General features: G+C 36.6%; 1 protein-coding gene and 1 non-coding gene across 2 annotated transcripts; both read left to right on the forward strand.

Annotated features, from left to right (window-relative positions):
- Positions 1–13841: 13841 nt before the first annotated feature.
- LOC127934731 (eukaryotic translation initiation factor 4 gamma 2) lies at positions 13842–24152 on the forward strand. Its single transcript, XM_052532298.1, has 22 exons — positions 13842–14022; positions 14735–14843; positions 15128–15218; positions 15522–15587; positions 15667–15792; positions 16052–16154; positions 16882–17013; positions 17182–17248; positions 17340–17491; positions 17600–17710; positions 19655–19837; positions 19998–20136; positions 20231–20394; positions 20481–20591; positions 20907–21035; positions 21150–21254; positions 21350–21565; positions 21656–21914; positions 22089–22293; positions 22403–22611; positions 22686–22807; positions 22913–24152. The coding sequence occupies exons 3-22, from the start codon at positions 15208–15210 to the stop codon at positions 22976–22978; spliced, it is 2676 nt and encodes an 891-aa protein (XP_052388258.1). The 5' UTR covers positions 13842–14022; positions 14735–14843; positions 15128–15207; the 3' UTR covers positions 22979–24152.
- LOC127934800 (small nucleolar RNA SNORD97) lies at positions 20635–20819 on the forward strand. The gene has a single exon (XR_008147909.1). It is a non-coding gene; the product is annotated as a small nucleolar RNA SNORD97 (small nucleolar RNA).
- Positions 24153–24155: the final 3 nt, after the last annotated feature.

The raw sequence follows: 24155 nt of genomic DNA on the forward strand, positions 1-24155 counted from the left end.
ATACATTTGCAGTATCATGAATAGTTCATAGTGAAAATGAATAGATGCCACCCCAAAAACATATCCATACTGTACACACACACACTTTTGTTTTTGTGAAAAGTGGGGACATCCCATAGGCGTAATGGTTTTTATACTGTACAAACTGTATATTCTATGGCCCTAAAAATGGGGACATGGGCTATGTCCTAATAAGTCACCCTCTTCTTGTAATACCTGTGTCATACCCATGTCATTATACAGAGTTGTGTCCTGATATGTCACAAAAACAAGAGCACACACACACACACACACACACACACACACACACACACACAAACAGATATATATATATATATATATATGAGTTTTGTAATCAAACAGTAAATAACTCAAATATACAACATTTACAAAGTGGGTCCTAGAAATTACAATCATACTGTACATCATTATGAAAAACTCAGAATAATCATCATAATGAATAAGGATGTGAAGTATCCATACACCAGTTTGAAAAAAACAGGTGAAAAGAACAGCATTTTCCCAACAGCTTCTTACTGCTAGCAGCCAAAAGTGATTTATTTCTTAAATGCTTACTAGTTGAAAACTCCAGTGTTTCTTTTTCTTTATAGCAGATTAGCAGATCAAAAGACTAATTCAATCCATGAGGAGCTGTGCTTAGACAGATATTCCCTAGGAGCCTAGAGTAACTCATCCATAAAACATTGAAGTCAATTGTGTCATTCACATCTCCGCTGTTAAACACTGGCTAGCCTACGCTAACCATTCTGAGCACGTTGCTGCAAGTCAGCCCTCTAAGTGTTTGCTTTTGAGGTAATTAAACTTCATTTGATAGATAACCTTGTTAAAGAGTGAAGTTTAGGTAATGACAATCCAATGAGATGTTTTTATCTACTGGAACAAATACAAATACACTCTAAAAAAATCCATGGGCTATTTGTTTAACCCAAATGCTGGGTTGAGCCTTTTTTGGGTTGTTTTTTCGGTGTTTGGGTAGTTTGTGTGTTACCAAGCTCATGGGTCAAATGTAACAGCCCGGTTTTTGGGTTGTTTTGCAGCTCCTGGGTCAGACATAAAGACCCAATGTTTGAGTACTTTTTAGTTATTTATCACAGGGGTGTTGCATCGAGAGAGAGAGAGAGAGAGTTCTCTTCATGAGAGAGTTAGTCGTTCCCCCGTTGAACACGACTCCAGCTCGGGCACAAGATCCAGCTCTGTCACAGTGGAAACAGAAAAATAGAAACTGTTCAATTACATGTAAATTATTTCTGTTTAATGTGATTTTTTTCTAATGTTTGTTAAATGAGTTTCTAAGGCCTATTAAAAATGATAAATAAATCAAGTTATCATACAAACTATTGGTTGTGTGGAGTATTTTAGAAAAGCTGAGAGGATTAAAGTCAGTCTGTAAACATTATTTAATGTATGAAGTAAAACAGAAATAAGATAGTGATGTAGTAAAAATGAATAAACCTATTAGCTGGGTTAAATAGACCCATTTTGCTGGGTTAAATAAACAAAACCAATTTGCTGGGTAAATTTAACCTAAGATGGGTTCTGTCCTATATTTACCCACCCCTTGGGTTAATAACAACCCAAATTGGATTGTTTTTAACGCAGTGTTTTTAAGAGTGATATAGTCTAAAATTATATAGCACTAGCTGCTGATGTTAATGAGAACAAAGCACATTAAACAAATTTTGACAAGAAGTGTACCAACATATTAGTAACTTACTCTCTTTGAAGAAGAAATAATATATGTAATTAAAAAAGTCATGATTTCTCTACTGACAAGAATTTAACAAGCAAGGATTGACTATTTCAACAATAGCTATAATGCCGTACATAATGATATTTGGCACAGACAGTTTGTTTGTAATAATGATGAGCTTCAAGGCTCTGTGTAATAACTTAAGAACAATTGGACGGCATCTGTTGTTATGGAGGAGGTTTATCTCAGAGGCTTGAGAAATCTCGCAGAAACAGTGTGATTTTCCATTATGTTACGTTGTTTAGCACCACCGAGGTCCAAACTCTGTTTAACAGCCTTACTGCCCTCACGGGGAGAAAAAGGCATTAGAAAGGACTCCGCTGTTTTTGAAAAATATTTATCTGTCTGAGAAGTTTCTGAATTATTCCCCAAGCAGAGCAAAGTTTCATTTTCCAGTATAAAAAAGTACTGTCAAGTGTGACTATTCCTTTTTTCAGTACAGTGCAGTTTTCTTTTTCTAATGCACAGTGCTCATGTGTTTTTAATGTACTTGTTTCTTGCCTTAATGTTAAAATACATTTATTAAATCTAATTCAGACATGGATAGCATTTCCAAAACTTTAAATGCAAATGAACACAAATGCCTTGTAATTAGAACTGTCAAAGAAACCCAATTGGATATCTTGCATCATTCTGAATATATTTGTCAAAAAATGGGAAGCACAAGGGAGTATCATGGTGAGATTTCAACAATAATTCCCAAAACAACACATAACACACACACACACACACACACTCAGGGCCCTATTTTAACGATCTAAATGCAAAGTGTAAAGCGTATGTGTGATCGACCAATTAAATTTAAAAAACGCAAGATGCAGCAGAATGCAGTGTCTTGAGACATGTTTGTTAAACATCTATTTTAATTTCCGTGGAGAAGCGGAAGAAGTATTTTGGTTGAAGGCTGAATGCTTGCCTTCCAGTGGCTATGATTATGACATTCCAATCTAAACCGACTAATAGGAGAACACCCACTAGATTAATGTGGAAAACGTCAGGTTAAGGAGACTGCAATAATTATTATCTCATGCAATCATTGAATATACTAAACAAACAGGAAAGACGTAATATGATGGAAGAAATCACAAACAAAAGAAGTTTGGGGATTAAGTTAAAGGCACAATATGTACTGTAAGATTTTTGTAAAAAAATATAAAAACACTACTTGCACATTGTTATATAAAGTGAGAGTGAAAAGTGGAAGTGAAAAAATTTAACAAATTAAAAAAATATATAAAAACAAATAAAAATTAAAAATATTTAATGCAGTTGTACACATACATTATCCCAAAAGTTCCCAAGGATTTGTAAATCCAGTGAAGATCCAGTTTTAAATAATGTCTCATCCTGATTCATTGTTGCCTATCAATTACGTAATATCCATGCTATCAGTTTCGCTTGTAGAAACTATGGCAACACACATGGACAAAAATGCTGCTGTAGTTAAACTAAATCCACTGCGGCAGTCGCAAATAATTCATTTTACAGACCTGTTGCTATGACAGCAAGTCCAGGATGAGCTTCGAAGAACCAAATAATCCAAGATCATGCCAAATAGTCAACAATCAAATTCAGCCATGTATGAAGAACGGGCCCCAGGACTCTGTATCGGGGGCAAAAAATAAAATAGATGATCGTGTTAAGTACCTGTCACATAGAGAAGCAACATACTGATTGGAGACTTCCTGGCTGTTTTTAGCTGTAGGAAATTATGAATTTATTAAGACAACAGTATCTCCTAAATATCCTTCAATGATCAAACAGTGTTACAAAATACCCGTGCAGCTCCAGGTAAATAAGGAAGTTACTCACCTTAGTTGGTTGCACAGGCATATACAGTACACTCTGTAATGTCGTGATTTAAATTATTATTTATTTTTTTATTATAGACCGTATTAATGAAAATATTATCTTCCTCTTTGTTCTCTGTCAAGGAACACTTAAAATCATACAAAAACAAGCTTACCAGCGAGAGTGTAAAAATGCATAATGCATAGGCTAACAGAAAATGTGTTTTAGTGAACAAACAATTTATGAATGCAATCTGAAAAATCCTCATATAAATAAAAACGTTTTATTCTTCAGGTTTATCAAGGGCCTTGTTGAGATGCAAATTTTGTTCACTCGGTTTAACAAATCGTACCCAGGAATTCAGTGTGTACCTCTGCTGCTGAGCATGTTTGTCTTGTGCATTTATTTTTCACTAATTGTAATTTGTACCATTTAATAATTGTTAAATATTAACACGATTCATTCTCTCTCCGTTCCTCTGCTTCCTTGGTTAGATGCAATTCAGTCTCTATTATCTCTCACATCATTGAAAAACATGGTGCATTCATGGTCCAGCGGTGAATTACATATTCCAGACTATTGATTGGGGTCATATGATATGTGTGTCAAGCTCCTTTATCAGTTGTAACTGTCCTTATTGATTTGGATACTGAGTGTGTGGGCCGTCACAGAGAGAACTTTGCAGAAGTGACCCTTGGAGCAAGTGTCTACCTTTAAAACCTCTGACCTTTTCCCACTTGCATATTTTATGGCAACCAAATTGGTTAACACGAATCAACCATGCATGGTGGAAAATATGGCAGAGTATGATATGAAATGTCAAGGGTTTGTTTAGAATATTGCCTGATTGATGTTTCCTTAAAGAAGAGATCTGTGCAGCACATCTGGATATTGCCTGTAAGTGTCTCTCTTTTCTCACTGCCTCCTCTGTGTAGAGAGAAGAGTGGATTGCCTTCTTAAAGATTCCATGAACTACCAGGCTGGAGGCTTTTGTGGATCTCTTACGACTCACTCCTCGCATACATACTCCTTTACAAACCCATCATTCTTTTTAATAATGCCCTCGAAGCAGATGACTTTATTTGAATACAACAGGATGAATAAATAACAATGCACAATCTTCTGAGAACGGATTGAGATTTTAACAAAGATGATTTATCAGAATATGAGATTATGCAACTTGCCTGTTTCACTTAATGGGAAATAGTAGCAAACAATATTATGCAAATATTAAAATTCAAAAGTCATCACAAAAATAAGTTGGATATAATAAATTCTCTTAATGTGATTATTTAATATTATTTTCCTGCACACTTTGAGGCCTGTATTGCGACTGCTGGAGGGCTGCTGAGAATTGTGGGAACGAAGGAAGTGCAACATCATACTGAACAACAGAAAGGTGTGACATGATGTTCATCTTGCTGCTTAGCCTTTAGAAAAACTTTTCCTTAAAAGTGCTGCAGGGGAATGTTCAAAGTATTACATGTATGAATCAACTTAATATTAAAAGAATCAATAATAACAAACAAAACCATAAATGCCTGGCATTTTGTATACATAGTACATCTTTTAAAATATGGACTATAAATCATATTGGTGTACTGAAAATGCATTTTTAGAAATCGTGACTATTCAAACTCTTAAAGAAATAGTTCACCCAAAAATAATACTTCTGCAGTAAATGGGTGCCGTCAGAATGAGAGATTTAAACTGCTGATAAAAACAATAATCCACAAGTAATCCACGCGACTCCAGTTCATCACTTAACAAAAAAAAACTGTTTTGTCTGAATCAGGAGAGAAATATGCACAGATGAAGCATTTCAAACATTTCGAAACAGGCAACAATTTAAAGTGAAAATGCTTTAATGGAGGATTTGTTTCTTACAAACACACAGCATTTCACTTCACAAAATGTTAATTGATGGACTGGAGCTGTGTGGTTTCTTGTTTTTTATTGTGATATTTTTATCAGCTGTTTGGACTCTCCTTCTGAAAGCATTCATTTCTTCTGTCAAGGTTGATCTATTGGTGAGCAAGTAATGTAATGTTAAATTTCTTCAAATCTGTTCAGATGGGAAATAAACTGCTCTTGGATGGAGTTCATTTTCAGTAAATTTTCATTTTTGGGTGAACTATGACCTTAAACTCAAGTTTATGAAGTCACCTTTTGTATTAATGCCACAGATACCCAGCAAATTTAGTCTAAAGTGAATAGGGCTCTGTGCAAACTTCAAATGTCAAAAGCACCATTTCCTGCTTTCACTGATCCTTTGAGACTCCCGAGCAATAAAAAGATAGACCTATACAAATATTTGTAAAACATAGGGAACTATTTTTATGAGCATAATAAAGAAATGATTAAAGTGATTGTTCCCTCTAATATTCTTAAATTGTGTACAATATGATCAGGAATCTGCATTTAGTAAATAAATAGGGTACATTTTTATTTTATGTATATATATATATATATATATATATATATATATATACATTAAAATACAGTGTCTTAAAAAACATTTATTGACTATATTTCAGTGGAATTAATTATGCATTCTACTGAATAATGGAAAGAAAACTGTACAGAGGAGAAGGTATGCAAAAAAAAAACATTACTTGGAGAATTATCGTGTCTGCAAAGATGATGAATCTTTGTCATAATAAATGCATTAAGTGAAATGATGATCTAAACTTGTCTTAATTGCTTGAAGTTGAGTACAGCTTTTGTGAGCTGGAACACCAAGAACATTTAACTAATCACTGAATCTTATGGTTGGGATCATTTATATTATCCCTGAGGCATGTCCCTGCAGCTCTTATAACAATTTGCTGAAGTTGCTGACTTCACAAAGCAAAACATATGTATATAGCTTTAGGAAAAAAAACTAACTGATATTTTCTAGTTAGGTGTGTGGTTTTATATGATTGCCCGGATTTAATGGATTTATCTGTGGGATTTGTTGAAATGAAGCTGTTTACAAACATAATTTAGAATGTAAGTATCACTACATTAGATGGTAAAGTTTAGGTGATTGCAAATGCAAGGGAAGTAGTCAAAAACACCCACATTAACCAAAATTAACACCTTGCACCCACCAACATGCAGTAATATGCTATGCTCAAGCCATGACAAGAAATATCAGAATGAGTTGGTGCACAGCATGGCCAGCCCTCAACGGCTCTCTCGCTGCAGATTTATGGGACAACCTCCAATCATTTCCCTCTGGAATCCATTATTCCTGCCTCCTTTCTTCTGTCAAGGTTGTGGTTGTCAAGTTGAAACAACTTTTCAACCGAAGCGTGCAGTTAAATTTAGCAACTGTTTGTATTTTACTTTCTGTTGGCTGTCTGTACCAGAACCAAAAAAAAAGAAATTAGATCACCCATAGGTTTTTTTTTCTATTTCCTATCTTCTTCACCAAATTGAGATTTACGGTCACAAAGCTGTGAAAAAGCAAATACAACGATAATACACCAACATTTACAAATCAAGTCCAATGGCAGTTTTACTTTCTTCATCTATGCTGCCAAAATAGCGATTTACTGGAAAATTAGCTTTTGGTTGAATCCTGATAGGAATGCAGATTAAGGAAATTTCTCTTAAGGATGTGTGTCATGTGACAGTTCAAGTTATATCCAATAAAGCATTTCTTCTTCTCTTCGAAAAATAATGAAGCAAGGAGAAGAATTACCCTATCTGCATATCATCAATTTTGTTGATTAAAATTATACCTCAAGGGTGCCTTGGAAGATTTTATTGCAATAGATCTGATAGTGGTGAAAAATGCACATGGTTTGATTGCACAGGTCGATTTGATTAATGAATTCATAAATCTTGAATTAGGGTTTTGTGTTGTTGTGTTGGTTAAATGCTGTAAAGATCTAGATTACTGGGTGCTGTGAAAGATTTTCAGATTAATGTATACATATAATTGTGAATGCAGTATCAAAAGCCATCCTTGTGTGTGGCATTCATTTAGCTTTGTGAAATCTTAAGTGTGGCCTTTAATATCTGAGGAAATCAAGGACGTTATAATCCTAAATAAATTACTCTGTGTTTGAATTGTCTGAACAGTGTCTGAACAGTGTTTTCATGTAAGCTTATCAAAAGTTCTGATCATCACTTTATTTCTTTGAAATAAAAGAAATGTTCCTTTTTTGTTGAAGAGAGAGAACTGGCTTTTCATGTGCAAATCTAAAAGGATGATATTTCCAATACAGGAAATAAAAGGCCCTAGGGGTCATCGTGCTAATGCAGAAACTCCCAGAAAAAAAGTACACTCCACTGATAAAAAATGATTTTGTGTTTCTTCCCAGACTTTCATGTACGTTATGTCTGTAGCATAAAATAAAGACTCCCCCTTGATCCTCAGACATGAATATTAACACTCCTATGTGTTCCAAAAAAATATATGCCAATAGTAATGCTGAGGGCAGATGAAAGAAAATTTCCTTGTGTCCTATATTTGAATATAAATCAGTTGATATTACAATGAATTTCTAATTTTATTGCTGTCCTTTTGAAGAATAATTTCAAGATATTACTTAACATATCTGAATAACGTCTTTGTAATATAGAAAATGCAATGCATGACACATTTAAAGTCAACAAGAAATCAAAATTGACCCTATACTTTCCTTAATGCATGGTCTCACTGAATGATTTAGATGTTTTACCAAATTAATAATAATAATAATTATAAGTGTATGTCTTGTGGGTCAAATTAAAGGAATAGTTCACCCAAAATTTTACAAAGGTTTTACTCATCAAGAACATAAAAGGGCTTTGTTTAAAAGCAATTATTGGACTCAGCTTATCAATTGCTCACAATATAATTAATCATGGCCAGTTGCAAATATCATATTTCTGCGATGATGTTAAAAATATGTGTGTGTGAGAGAGAGACAAAGGAGAGCTGTTTAAGCTTGACACATTATTGTCTCAACTCATGATTCTTCATAGTTTTCAAAGAATTTATGTTCCATTAGCCCTTGCCCTTTCTTGATTTTCCTCCATTTTTGCAGCTCTAAATAACCTTGTATTCATCCTTCCTATGGATTCTCTTGGTGTTAAAACACACCAAAATTCAACCTTTAGGAAACCTTGAGATCACAATTCATCTCCTAATTTGGAGGTGAGGCTATCATCTGAAACACATCTTGGAGACACAGCCCTCTGACTGCCACCCAACTGGTGCTCGTTCCCTCCAGCGGATAAAATCCATGAGCTTGAAGGGTTTTAATGAGGCAGAAGATTCCTGTTAGCTATGGCTTTTTAATTATCACAAGGACCATTTTGCTCATCTTAAGGAGGGGAAGGAAATGATTGGAAGCATCACATTTTGTTGAGGTTTTGGCGCTATTATTGCAGGACCTGGGGAAATACACCAAGGTTTAGCTGTTTATTCAACAGCAGTGTCTGTGATTTCACTAATCAGATTGAGTGGGTAAAAATATGAGGGTCCCCTCCCCAGTGACCAAAGTTTCATTTCTTCTTTATGACAGTGAAAGCAGATAGAAGGAGAAGGTTTCAGCAAACACTGAAAATAACCCAAGGAAAATATTCTGTGCAAAGATCAGCTGTCAACAAGACCGGCCTTGAATATTTAAGAAAACATGTGAAATAGATCTTTGTTGCCGTTGTCTGGGTCTGAGTGACTTTTATCTTCAGGGTTCACACACTTTTGTATACTCACAAAAATATGCACTTGCACTTGCAAACTGACTGTAAAAGCTCAATCCTTATTAAATTAAGACACAACAGCAGAAAACTAGTTTTTAAGTTCATCCTCAGGCATTACAACAATCACATATAAAGTTATATTTATTGGTCTTTTGTGTGTGTTTGAAATACTTCAATTCCATTTTTTACATCGAATCGATGCAATACATTGCAAAACAACATTCTGTATTCAGAAAAACCCTTACAGGAGAAGTTGTTTCACTTATATTGTGTCAAATTAATTTTTCCCTATATAGGTAAACCAAAAAATGGCCATTCCCGCTGAACACATTTTCCGATATACAGTTAGTGCCTGGGTTAGCACATCTGAAAACAAATGAGGTGTCTTTAGTTTACATCATTACTTCTAAATCATGTCGCAGTTGAAGGACAAAACAGCAGTGGGACGTAAACAAGAAATCAAGTGGCTGTTCCCAAAGCACATTTATTTTTGTCAGTGTGTATCCTTCGTAGTTCAATGGGCCTGCAGTACAAACACAATACAAAGTCATACTGTGAGGGACACCCAAGAGACTGGATTTGACTTTGAACATTATTACATCAGGGACCTTATGAACATATTGTTTTAAACTAGAGGTAATGTGCTCAAATCTCCATGTCCCTATGATGAATGCACACTCTTTGATAAATGCATTCTCTGTTTTTGGAAATGATTTGTTATGAGAAAGCCGATTCCCAATTTCAGAAACTTATTTGTGGTTTGCTGGCTTATGGACCTTTGAAATGTCGATCAAAAAATTTGCATTCAACAGGGAAAATTATAAAGGAAAAAAAAAGGGAACGCAGTGCACCTTGAGGGATGAGTGCACTATGGGGCTGCTTTACATTTTCACACTTTATTAACATTAACACTTGCAAAAACAGTTGTTTACAGACATTATGTACAATAGTAACTGTATGCAAGATTTCAGGCATCTGAAATCATAAGCTATGCTACAAGCCTCAATGAATATTATGGATTTGATGCCACTACTTTGATAGCCCTTATATCTTATGTCCATCTGAAAGGTCAACGATTTGCCATTAAAATATGTGATAATAACAGTTCCCCCAAACTGCCACCTAGAAACATTTAATTTTAATACGTATTGCGCTGATGGAACTTTTTACAGTCCAGTAAAAGGAATAAATAGATGACACTGCGTTATTGGTTAAACTGTAAAAGTGGCAGGCATATTTATCTGATCCTCTGTAGTCTGTTTCACTTCATGTCTGACCTTCGATGGCTCACAAGATAATAGTTACATACTTTTAACTAATTAATACTAAATTGAAATTAAATTGAAAAATATGTACTGAATGTAATATTCAAATGGAAGTCTAGTCTCCTATCTATGTATCAGATAAAGGTATTATTTTACTGATTTATATTTCACCTGGGGTCAGAAGAAAATTAAATCATCTTAATGTGTAAAGATTTTTAAGAATGTGTGCATGGACGATTTACAGTAGGAAATAACATTATCAGTTACAGAATATGAATGCATACCAAACAAATGTCTGACTCTTTCTGCAATTATTGAACTTTAAGGTGATGCAGATTACATAAGTAAAATTAATGGAAGAAACTAGTAGCTAATGGTACACAAAAAAAGAGGAAATAAAAACAGATTTATTTAAACTACAGTTAAATGATTAAAGCTCTATGTGCAAATTAACTGTTCATAGATCAGCTTTTGGAGGCCACTGTATTTCACATCGCCGCTTTGTTTGTTTGATTTTCTTTCTTTTTTTAAAGGATATTAACAAGGTCTCTACTGCCATTTAGTGGCTAAAGTCAGAAATGCAATTTAACCATGTATTATGTTAATAAAATATTTAATGAGATATTGGGACAACGATTCTGTTAATTAAATTTTGGGCACAAAAACTTAAAATCACGTGAGAAAAAGAAGGTTTTCTTAAAAGATATAAATATTTCTTCTAAATACACTTCTAAATGTTTTTCTTTAAATTACATGATTTGACCTTCAAATTAAGTGAAACAAAAGTGTTTATATTTCCATGTTTATAATATTGTTTGCAGCCTACTACAATTCAGTTTAAAACTTTAATTTGTGCTGAAATGCTTTGATTTAACTGGCAACATATTTAATTTTTTTTTTTTTTCTTATTAAATAAGATTTCATTGTGAGTTTATGGATATTCTAAAGAACTGACCAATATTACATAATTCATATTTCTACTGTATTTTATTGTCTACAGTAAATTTACAGAGTGAAGGAACATTCTTTTATTTATCAAGGGCTGCACTAAATGATTGAAATATTGCAAAAGTATTTCTGCTCCATCTGAAAGCACTGCAAGTTTTGCTTAAGTGCATTTGAAAAAGGCAACATGCGTCAAACATCTTCCAAACATAAGCATGTATGAACCTCTTGCCCAACATTTATTATTTATTATTTTTTACTCCAAACTCACTTCATAATTTCAGTCGAATATTTGAAATAAAATTCTTTCTGAGATGATGTGGCTTCTTATCCAGAATAAGATTCTTAACATATTATTCTATATTATTCCATGGTCTGCCTGCATAATCGATTCTGATTGGCTGGCAGGTATGCTTTAAGGGATAATCAACGGCTAGCCATGCATTAAAGGGTTAGTTCACCCAAAAATCTAAATTATGTCATTAATGACTCACCCTCATGTCGTTCCAACCCCGTAAGACCTCCGTTCATCTTCGGAACACAGTTTAAGATATTTAAGATTTAGTCAGAGAGCTCTCAGTCCCTCCATTGAAGCTGTGTGTACGGTATACTGTCCATGTCCAGAGAGGTAAGAAAAACATCATCAAAGTAGTCCATGTGACATCAGAGGGTCAGTTAGAATTTGTTGAAGCATCGAAAATATGTTTTGGTCCAAAAATAGCAAAAACTACTCTTGTGGTATGATGGAACTTTATGACTCCGATTGAAAGATTTTTAATGATTACAACCCCTTGCCTGCTCTGAAGATGGAGGGGCTTAAGATTTTTGATTTGTGGGGTCTCATTGATTATTTCTGTTACTGCAACTTGGTGATGTCTTGTCTGTCCCTTGCAGTGCCCCAGGAGATGCTTGAGCTCGCCGCAGTGGATAGCGAATCATCTGTGCCGGAGTCTTGCAAACGAAGGTCAAGGAGGAGGGCAGCAAGGTCCACTGCAGTTCTCCCAGAACCCACTCCAGTCCTTAAATCTGAACCAGAGCCTGATCTGAGTCAGGTGGTCCTGGATTACCTGACTCCGGTGATCTCAAGTCTGGTAGTCCTGGAGGACCTGACTCCAGTTGTCTCTGATGTCGTCACTGAGCTGCTCGATCTTCCTGCTGCTGCCACAAACTAGAAGATCGTCTTTGCCTTTCACATCAGGGCTGTTCTGCTTGCATGGGCCGCTTCAGAGTCCACTCCAGAGTCTGCTCCATCTGTGAGCCTTCAGAATACACTTGAGAACCCACACTGTAGTCTGAGTTCACTCCTGAGCATACTCAATTTTAAAAGTTCACTTTTGAGGTCGTTCCAGTCCAAGAGTCTACTACGGAGTCCGCTTTAGTTCCTCCCAAGGTGGTGGGTTCTGCTATATAGCCCCTCGAGGCAGCAGCATCAGGTTCAACTCCCCTCTGGAACATACCGTCCATTACAGAACACTCAACCTGCCCTGTTATGGCCAAGGAGACTGATTGAACGGTCTGCCTGTCCCGTTACAGCCTTCAAGAGTCTAACTAACATATGTGCTTCTCTTTGCAGTACTACCGGAGTTGCTAGGAGGTTCATCTGCCCTGTCAGCTTCGTTGAGGTGGTCATCGGTTACGCCTTTTATGGTCTGGCAAGCTCCTGGTTATGCCGGGGTTGTTCGGCCAGAGCCTCGCTGGTCTGTCGCTCTGCTTCGCCTTTGCTTCCTGCTCTGTTGGACCTGCACTGGCCCCCTGCCTTGCCATCTCTGCCTTGGCCTCCTGCCTTGCCAGCTCTGCCCTGGCCATCTAGCCTACCTCTGTTTCTGGGCCTCTACATGGGCCTGGCCTGCCCCATATTTCTCCAGTATCGCACAGCCCTGATACCCCTTTTTTTACTCTCTGTGCATGTCACAATACACTCATGAGCATGTGACCTTGTTATTAGAACTGCAATATGGAAGTATGGACTACATATACTGTGCATTTATGGATTTTTGTTTTATTTTATTTTGTGCTCCACAGATTTGTAACAACAATGCAGATTTTGAATGATTGGTTGATTAATTAACGGTTTTTCAAAATTCATCTGAGGAAATCAGAAAATACTTACAGAGCCCAAAATACATTATACTCTGAAATACAACCAGTGAAGGCCTACAATAACGTCCATAAGCGGATGCATTGGATGCAATGTCAATGTCCAGTCCATATGTAAACAAAATCTGTTTATGATCAACGTTTTGTTTATCATCAAATTCTAAAAATTATAATCACAAATTAAAAATAAATAAATAAAAATTTACCAGACCATTCCAAAATATCTGTAACCAACGGAAAATTACTGCCAACAAAGTCCTGACAAATACAAATCAAGTTCCTGTGTGACGTCAAGCAGTCAGTCAGGAGAAGGCTCGCGCACATTTCTCACCCACACACAGTGAGCTGCAATCGTGTCAGACCGGTTACCGTCTCAGTACTCTGTAAAACACATCGCTTGTTTTATACCCATTTTTTTCTCTCTTTTAGAAGAACTAAATCAAAATCAAAACTGAGGTTTCCTTAATAAAGGTAGGGTTCTTTTTTTTTTTTTTGTATTTTACGTAAGATAAAATGGCTGCTGTTAGGCGGTCGTGAACGCAGAAAATGGCGTCGTTATAGAACAAACACCTGAGAGTGTTGCTGCTTGCTTTAAGGTTAAAGCAAAATATTGATATACGTATCAGTCGTTAGATAGATTAATGTGTCTATTATGGCTTCTCTCTGTGTCCTGAAGCGTGGACAGTGTTATGTGACCAAACTCAGCATGCAAGCTAGCTATTACGCAAAAGCTTTTATAGTAACTTAGTGGAAATGCTGAGCTATAACGTTATCTGTTTACGTTTTTGTTATAAGCCTAAGTGATTTGTTCGTCTTTCAGGCTTTCAAAATAATGAAAACATAAAGACGTTAATATTTTTTTTCCTGGTTTTTCTTTGTTAGCCCTGCTAACGTTACCGTGTTTGCTCAAGGTTTGGCCTCTTTTGTTATGAAAGAAGACAAATAATTTGATTTCGACCTAATATATTCGTACTATAAACTATTTTGATAATACTTGATCTCAATCTCTGATATAGGCCGTTTCATCTTTAGAGGAAGAGGAAATCGTTCGATCTGATCAGACTATCTTAGTAACGTTACTTCCAGTGTGTGTAATACGCAGCCATTTCTGAACGTGCCAGTTGTGTTTTGTCATGTTTACTTGACTCTTTCTTACTCTGTTTTTCTGCTTTCTCTTATGCAGTTCGGATTTCCCCACCCCTCCCTTTGATTATTATTCTTTTGAAGATTCTTCGTTGTCAAGCCGCCAAAGTGGAGAGTGTGATTGCAGAAGGGGGTGCTTCTCGTTTCAGGTGAGAAAACATTATGAATTGGCAAAGACTTGGCTCCGATTCTTTCTTGACTTGTTACCCATCAATGGAAGAAACGGAGCTTAGCTATAGCTCTAAAATATTTTTTAAAAATTCCCCTAGAAATATATTTACATCGTTCGTTGTTCAGCAGAAGCCTTTCTTTTGAGACACCATTTAAAATGTGATTTTTCCCACTGTTGAAGCTTTCCAGGTCGAGATTATCTGTATAAATAGACCTATTCTCAATATTGACTGGCATTTCTCTCTATTGCACACTGGTTCAGTTGCGTTTTAGACCCGAGCATCTGCGTTGACGCTACGCCAGTCGCCTTGAGCAAGTGGAGAGTTCAGTTTAACTTAACTCATGACCAAGGGGTAAAGCATTTGCCTGAATTTTTACAAGGTTGTTTGAATTGAAGATTGATCAACTTTGAACGAGATGGGGGAACTCTTTTTAATAGGTGTCTTAAAATGGAGTCACTCAGATATAACTAGATTGGTATACATACCACATTAAATATAAAAAGTCATCAAGTTTATTAACTGGTCCACCATTTCCTTTCTCTATGGCTTGGTTTTTAAAATGGTTTCCACAACTCCAGTCATGTGTTGTCTTGTGGTTATTGTGCAAATGGCTTTCAGAAGTTGTCTAATCTAGCATTGCTTTTATAATTCTAGTGCTTCTTCGGGCGGAGGAGGAGGTAGGGGTGCCTCTCAGCACTATCCCAAGACTGTCGGTAACAGGTAAAAGTTTGTTAAAGTCAAGAATAATCCGGCATTGAAACATTCTTTGGAGACTCTAACCGCTCTGTTTGCCTTTCAGCGAGTACCTGGGGAAAACCCCAGGGCCTAGCGTTCAGAGATGGGTTCCTTCACGAAGCACTAGACGAGATGTCAACTCCTCCAATGAAAAAGAACATCACGATGCAATATTTAGGAAAGTGAGAGGGTGAGTGACCTTAAGGAGCATGAATATTCACTTCAGCAGGAATGGAGCTAAAAGAAGCCTCTGTTTTAAATAAATAAAATGAGCTCTTTCTTTTGTTCATTGTGCTTTGAGACATGTGAGCACGTTTTTGTGGTTTGCTAAGCCGATGATCTCATGCTCAAATAAGCACAAATCTCTACATGTGGTAGACAGTGGTCTTTATTTTAACTGGTGCAAGATGTTTATTCATTGCTCTTGTTTCTCTTTATTTAATTTTTAGCATACTTAATAAGCTGACCCCCGAGAAGTTTGACAAGCTATGCCTTGAGCTTCTCAATGTTGGTGTAGACAATAAAGTTGTCCTCAAAGGTGTCATCTTGCTGGTAAGATGCTTTTGTGATATATTAAAGTATACATAGTTTGATGACTGACCGTTCTATTTATTTTTTTTACCACATTTCATAATGGTGTTCAAGAATTTGATTGAACCATTTAAATGTAACCATGGTATTGTTTATTTGATCAGAAACATACTGAAAACAAAAATAATGTGATATTATGAAAAGTAAAATTCCTGTGATGGAAGAGCTGCATTTTCAGCAGCCATTACTCAGTCTACAGTGTTACGTGATCCTTCAGAAATCATTCTGATGTGTGCACACAATTTAATTTAATTATGCAATTGCCGCAAAAACTCAACATTCGCCTCAATCATGTTTTTAGTGCAAGTTGAAAATTGGTGAAGAGCTTAAAATGGTACGCATCTTGCTGACCTAAAACTTGAATGGTAGTGTAGTGATCAGCAAGCAATCAGTTGTTTCACTGTCGTGATGATTATAATAATAATAATAATAATAATAATAATAAAACAAATATTTAGAATGTATCTTACTAACCTGCTCATTACTTAGCTACTTCTAATAAATAAAATAAAAATCTCAATAATGGTTTAATGCTGATTCTGACCATTAAAGCAACAACAGTGCATTTTGACCAATTTGTAACGGGGATGTTAGGATAAAAAAAAACTATAGATATCGACATGCATTACTCGTGTTTATCCATTACGGAAAAACTGTGGTTACATTAATTATGTCATCTATCCTGTAGATCGTAGACAAAGCCCTAGAAGAGCCCAAATACAGCTCACTCTATGCTCAGCTATGTCTGCGTTTGGCAGAGGATGCACCAAACTTTGATGGCCAAACACCTGAAATACAGTCGTCACAAAAGCAGAGCACAGTAAGTACCTGAATCCTATTATAAATCCTATGGCATAACCGTATTTCTTAAATTTTGTTCAATCTGAAAGAGCGGTGTAATAATTCCCAAACAAATCTTTGTATTCCAAATTGATTTTCCCTGTAACTTAATTTTTTTTCTTATTGTGTACTGTTTGTTTGTCTGCAGACTTTCAGAAGACTTCTAATTTCAAAGCTTCAAGATGAATTTGAAAACCGCACCAAAAATGTTGACAGTGAGTTAATCCCCTTAAAACATCATAGGTGTTTTGTCTTTGACTTATGCTGTGTTGCAGGTTTCTAACATTCAGCTGTCTCTTCATTTAGTCTATGACAAACAAGACAACCCTCTCACCTCTGAGGAGGAGGAGCAGCGTGCCATTGCCAAGTTCAAGATGCTTGGCAATATCAAATTCATTGGAGAACTCGGCAAACTTGACCTCATCCATGAATCTATCCTTCATAAGTGCATCAAAACAGTGCGTATCTCTTGAAGCATTTTAATCTATTGGTTTCAAGATATTATGTTCTTTTGTTAGTGGTGGGTCAAAGATTTTGATTACTCACCCTCTCTACCCTATCCGTAGCTTTTGGAGAAAAAAAAGAGGGTCCAGCTCAAGGACATGGGAGAGGATCTGGAGTGTCTCTGTCAGATAATGAGAACTGTGGGGCCCAGACTCGACCATGAAAAAGCCAAGGTACCACCTGTCCCAAAAACCATTATTGCTATTCAGCAGTGCAAAATAGGATTGATTGATACATTTTAAAACACCAATTCATTTTTCAAATTTTCTAATTTTTAATGATCTTGTGACAAGTGAACACAGGTTGAAAGCACACAGTCAAATCTTGTCATTTAATCAAGAAATGATTATAGTGCGCTCAAGTGTTGAGAGTTGATTTGTGGTTTGTGGAAAAGTACCCATAGTACCTTTTAAGAACAAAACACATCTTAGACAGATAATTATTATTATTTTTTATTTTATTTATTTATTTTTGTGTGAGCAGTTTTAAGATATCTGTGACCATTGTAAAGAACTCAGAACAGGAGTAATTTAATCTCTCTTATGATTACCTGTCAAAAGCTTTGCCGCAGCATTTTGAACCAGTTGTAAGCATCTAAGCAATGATTTATTAATGCCAACATAAGAGTTGCAGTAATCTAGCCTTGTAAATACAAGGCAATGGTTTCACCTTGGCTATTAAGCTCAAGTGATTCAAAACAAGACCTAACCACAGAATAAATGTTTCTCAAACTTGAGATCATTTATTAAAAAGAACTCCTAAATTTCGCACTACTGACTTACATAAACTGCACAAATCAAATAAAATATTTGGAGCATCAAACCACACAACTTCAGTTTTGTCTTCATTCAGATTTTAAAAGTTTAAGGCCAGCCGTAGCTTAATTTCTTGTAAACAGGCAAAGATTCTATTTGCTTTTTACTATTCTTTTGCAAAGGAAGATACACTTGCATTTCATCTGCATAGAAGTGAAATGAGATTTCATTCTTATGAAAAAATTGATCCAAGGGGTAAAATATACAAAGTAAAAATGGATGATAATAAGTTCCTTAAATGATAACTAAGACTAAATGAACATGCAAAATCGTTGATGAAAATAATGACTAAAATGTAGTTAAAAGTACAAAAACTTGATCAAAATATTTTTTTGTTGAAAAGCCAAAATATTTCGAAACCTCAAGTCCCTCAATAAGTGCTTTTATGTTAAACGGATATGCACTCTGCCCGTACTTTTTGCTTTGTCCAATCAGGTAACCCTTCACACTCCCTCTGCGGAGGCGCTGTGATCTGAAAACACAGACATATAGTTCTGTTCAAGTAAGCTGGAGTTTAGCAATCTCCATTTGAGGTATTCTGCTTAAATGAAAGTGTCATTCAGCCAGTCTGTGTTTGCTATAGTGGTTTGCGAATTGTAACGTTACTTACACAACCTCTGTGCAGCAAGAATTCTTTCTGTTGTTGCTTTTTTCTATGATGTAATATTTGAGAGTAGGTTTTTGTTACACCACTTTGTATAATGTAGACAAGGTGAGTGTATATCTGGTTAAGGGCTTGTTGCACCAGCTAGACGTAAAAAAGCTAGCCGTAAGTCCTATGCTGGGCTTTGCAAAGTTTTACGTCCAGCCTAGTCTTACGACTGGGTGTATGTCCAGCTGGTGCAACCAGCCCCAGGTGTTTATTTATCCTCTAATTGATATCCTATTAATTTGGACACTAACGTTAGATTAGGTGAAAGAAACCATGCATACGAGTCAATTTTCTATTGATTTGTGCTTATTGATGAAAGTGTAACGTCTGATGAAATTTAAAGATTTCTCAAATGACAACAATCATTGCAATTTAAAATTGAGCAAAATATATATTTTCTTAATTTAAACAATTATACACATTTTCATAATATTTTCGTCTTAAATGTAAGTTTCCACTGACTAAAACTAGACTAAAATTCTCCGACATTTAGTCACCTAAAAACCTAAAACAAAACAAGTTAACTACATTTAATAAACCTACATTTGACACAGGATTAAGACTAAATTAAAAATAGTTGACAAAATTAACACTATACATAAGTGTTATTTGCAGGAATGATCTCTCATCCATTGTTGCCTTTCCCACAGTCTTTAATGGATCAGTACTTTGGCCGGATGCAATCCTTAATGAACAACAAGGATTTGCCTGCAAGGATTCGTTTCCTATTGCAGGACACTTTGGAGCTGAGAGAGAACAATTGGGTCCCTCGCAAAGCTTTCATCGACAATGGACCAAAGACGATTAACCAGATTCGTCAAGATGCAGTGAAGGCAAGTCAGCATGTTGTTGTTGTTGTTGTTGTTTATTTCCCCTTTTCTCAAAACTGTTAACCGTTATCTTTAAGTAGCGAGTCACTGACTCTGTTACAAACTGATGTCAAATTTAAATGTTGTTTATTACAAGTCTTTATCTTTCCCCTCTTCTCTAAAGGATTTGGGTGTTTTCATTCCACCCATGAACCAGGGAATTAGAATGGACTTCTTCCTAGAAGGCCCCTTCATGCCGAACAGGATGAAACTGGATAGAGAAACTCTAGGGGGATTGGCCGATATGTTTGGTCAGATGCCAGGTGAGTTTATCACCTGCCAATTGTGTAGATAGATGGATGGATAGATAGAAATCAATATGCTATGTATTTTTCTTTACTCTATTTATATTTGCAGGTAGTGGCATAGGGACTGGTCCAGGTGTGATCCAGGACAGATTTTCCCCCACCCTAGGACGTCATCGTACAAATCCTCTTTTTAATGGCCACAGTGGACACATGGCTTCCCAACCACAGTCACAGTTTGACTTGGGTATGAAGCCTTTCATCAAGTCTAACCAGGTAAGCATAGATGTTTTTACAGCACTTACCTCTATAATTACCAAATTCCTAAATAAAGAAATTACTAAATAACTATGTATCCCTAGGGACAGAATCAGCATTTTCACAATCAAAACCAGAACCATTCAAACCAGCAGCAAGCTCAATCCAAGGACATGCATCCACGTTTCAAGAAGGGGCAGCTCAATGCAGATGAGGTAAACCAGAGGCACTGAGTGCTTAGTAAAACCGAAACATCTTCCGCCCTGTGATTATAAAAAGACGCGTTATTCTGAGGGACTCCACTGGATGTCAGTTTTCTTACTTTGTCTGCTCTTTGTTTATTACTCCTCCTGTTTTTTCTCTCCTCCTCATGCTTCTCTTCTATCCCTCACTCTTAAACTGCCAGCCAGTCCACTGACTGCGATTATGAGATATGAGGGTGTGAATTGTGAAAATAGTATCAAGCATTTAATTCTTTGTAACTAGCCTAAAAATGTATTGTATATTTTTCCTGTGATCCATTCTTCCAGATCAGCCTTAGACCTGCTCAGTCGTTCCTCGTGAATAAAAACCAAATGCCAAAACTGCATCCCCACATCCCTACCATGATTCCACCAAGTGCTCAGCCTCCACGAACACAGACTCCACCACTCGGACAGGTAGAGCATTCTCTCAGCTTTGCTGAACTCTCTTTAGTTAATTTGGCATATCTTTTCAAATTTTCCTTGGAATTAAATTAGGAAAAATCAATAATTTCCTTGTGTTCTTTTTAGCCTCCTCAACTTGGTCTGAAAACCAACCCGCCTCTGATCCAGGAGAAACCTCAAAAGACTACTAAGAAACCAGCGCCTGCTAAGGAGGAACTGCTGAAAATGACTGTGTGTATCTTTGTTGTCCTACCCTTTTGTGCTCAAAGCATTTATCGCCATTTGTTAGAAACTTTCTAATGGTTTGCTGATTTTGTTTACAACAGGAGAGCATTGTGACTGATTATCTGAACAGTAAGAACATGGAGGATGCTGTCAGTGGTGTGAAAGAGATGAAAGCTCCCAAACACTTTCTGCCAGAGATGTTGAGTAAAATTATCTTGTGTTCTCTGGAGAGAAGTGATGTGGACCGGGAGCAGGCTAGCACTCTTATCCATACATTACGCACTGAGAGCTTAATCACTGGGGAAAACTTCATGCAGGTAAGTTACCTTGCTTTTTTCCCTTCAGCAGTCAAATATTTGTTTAGTGTTTCATTATATAATTCCCATGATTATGATTTTTGTCAACAGGCTCTGCTGAATGTCTTGGATCAATGCCCTAAGATAGAGGTGGACATTCCTCTGGTTAAGTCATACCTAGCACAGTTTGCAGCACGGGCCATCATTGCAGAGTTGGTCAGTGTGGCAGAACTGGCTCATCCACTGGAGAACGGCAACCACTTTCCTCTTTTCTTGCTATGCCTGCAGCAAGCATCCAAGCTCAAGGACCGTGAGTGGCTCACAGATCTCTTTCAGCAGAGCAAGGTCAACATGCAGAAGATGCTTCCTGGTATGTCTCCTTTCTACACACAACTCTGAAATATTTGTTTCTGATTGGTCATTCACAGTATTCTTTATTTATATATGTATGTGTTTGTGTGTGTATATACCCATATATTTTTTTATTAAATAGGATTGATTTTGATTACATGCTGTATTTAACTTGGGTATTTTTGTTTCTCAGAAATTGACCAGAATAAGGACCGTATGCTGGAGGTTCTTGAGGGCAAAGGTTTAAGTTTCCTTTTCCCCTTGTTGAAACTGGAGAAGGAACTGCTGAAGCAGATCAAGGCAGACCCCTCCCCTCAGGCCATCTACAAGTGGATCAAAGACAACATTTCTCCCAAACTCCACACTGACAAGGGCTTCATCAACATACTTATAACCAGGTACAGCCCATTAAATGTGCATTACATTCATAAATGGAGATATAAAAGACTGAGATTGATTGTAAATGACGTCATTGTTAACAACCGTTACTGTTTTTCCATTTAACAGCTTGCTGCAGTATATCTTTGCTGAGCTTGGCGTGGACGAAGGTGATGAGCAACTGGCCTCCCCTTCTAAAGAGCAGCTGGACCAGGAGAAGCAACTGCTACTCTCCTTTAAGCCAGTCATGCAGAAGTTCCTCCACAATCAGGCTGACCTGCAGGTCAGTGCCCTGTATGCCCTGCAGGTGCACTGCAATGCCAGCGCTTTCCCAAAAGGTACAGAAACTACTGATTGTAACCTGCTGTGCCTGTTAAGATTTTCTGAATGTTAATTTTTATTTTTTTATTAGGTATGTTGCTTCGCTACTTTGTCCACTTTTATGACATGGAAATTATTGAGGAGGAAGCTTTTCTTGCATGGAAAGAAGACATTTCCCAAGAATTTCCTGGAAAAGGGAAAGCCTTATTCCAGGTATGTGTATTTAACTACTCTAAACTTGAATGTTCTCAAATGCAAAGGTTTTTACTCTGGAGTAGAAGAATGTACACTTACAAGTCTTTAATCTTTCTTTTTCAGGTGAATCAGTGGCTGACTTGGCTTGAGACCGCTGAGGAAGAGGAGTCTGAGGAGGAAGCTGACTGATGATCCAGACTAATCTTCCAGTACACATTAATTTCCTGCAACATAACTGACTTTCTTCTCTTTGGTTCCTTCACACTTTGCAGTAGCTCACACTCGGCCAATTATAGTATACTTCTGCTAGGCTCATGAATTAAACAAAAGACCGTTTTCATAACATCTCTAATGTTTCTCGCATCATAACCAACGTCAGGCTTATCATCTTTAGTTTCAGAACCGCTATGCTTTTTCAGTAGAAAAAGTGGTAGTCAAATCTTCCTTTACGTGTTCTGTCTGGTTTAATTTGTTTTCGTTTCACAAGACACAGGACAGAAAACCATTCAGCGTCTCAGCAGGTGTGAAACTTGTATAGAACCAATGATTTGTTAGCAGTCTGTCTTGGATATTGATTAAAATGAATCATGAGATCCTTGTGGAATGGCCTTAATAGGTTATGCTGTAGATGCTTTTACTAGTGTTATTCTGGGTCGGTTGCAATATCCTTCACCCCAGTGCATGATTTAAACATCTGTAAAACTGTAACATGTTAGCGGTTTCCATTTCTACCTCCTACTGAATAAGCGTTATTTAGGCTTCGATTATGTGTAAAGTTTTAGACTTGAATTAAGATCCAGAACATCGGCGTAGTTTGATTTTTGCACAATACACTACCTAATATCTCCACTTACAATAGAGTTGAAGTGCTTTCCATTGAAAATTGCAGAAATCAGGCTACTAGTGTCAACTTGATGCCTCTGCTGCCCCAGCCTTACTTCATTAATGTTGTCTAAAGTGTGTTCTGACAAGGTAACTGCAATGTGTTCTCTGTATGATGGCAGTAGTACTGTTGTCCTTCAGGTCCCGCTGATCTATTGCAAATTATTCCAATCATAAACATCGAAGTGGTGGATTATTTGAACCTGCCTCAACGAAAATCAGAAAAATCTTTAAAACCCCTAAGCGATGAAAGGCTTTTGCCCTTGTCAGTAAGCGGTTCTCAAGACAACCCTTTATTGACAGGTGTTTTAACTGTATAGGACAAAGTTAATCTTGTGAACTTGCGTTTGCCAACATATTAACTGCAGACCAGCTGTCAGAAAGGAAATGGCTTATGATTGTCATTTTAAGGCTGTTTAGTGCTGTTTTCATCACCACTATTGCTGAATTCACAATAAAGGAAAAACTTGATTATCTTGAAGTG

This window comes from Carassius gibelio, chromosome A18, assembly GCF_023724105.1.
Source record: "Carassius gibelio isolate Cgi1373 ecotype wild population from Czech Republic chromosome A18, carGib1.2-hapl.c, whole genome shotgun sequence".
NCBI classification, from domain to species: Eukaryota; Metazoa; Chordata; class Actinopteri; order Cypriniformes; family Cyprinidae; genus Carassius; species Carassius gibelio.

What these genes read in the sequence shown, in the direction of transcription:
- LOC127934731 (XM_052532298.1), top strand. An exon ending in TCGACCATGAAAAAGCCAAG is followed by an intron (nt 17,711 to 19,654) that starts GTACCACCTGTC and finishes CCTTTCCCACAG; the next exon opens with TCTTTAATGGATCAGTACTT. An exon ending in TATGTTTGGTCAGATGCCAG is followed by an intron (nt 20,137 to 20,230) that starts GTGAGTTTATCA and finishes TTATATTTGCAG; the next exon opens with GTAGTGGCATAGGGACTGGT.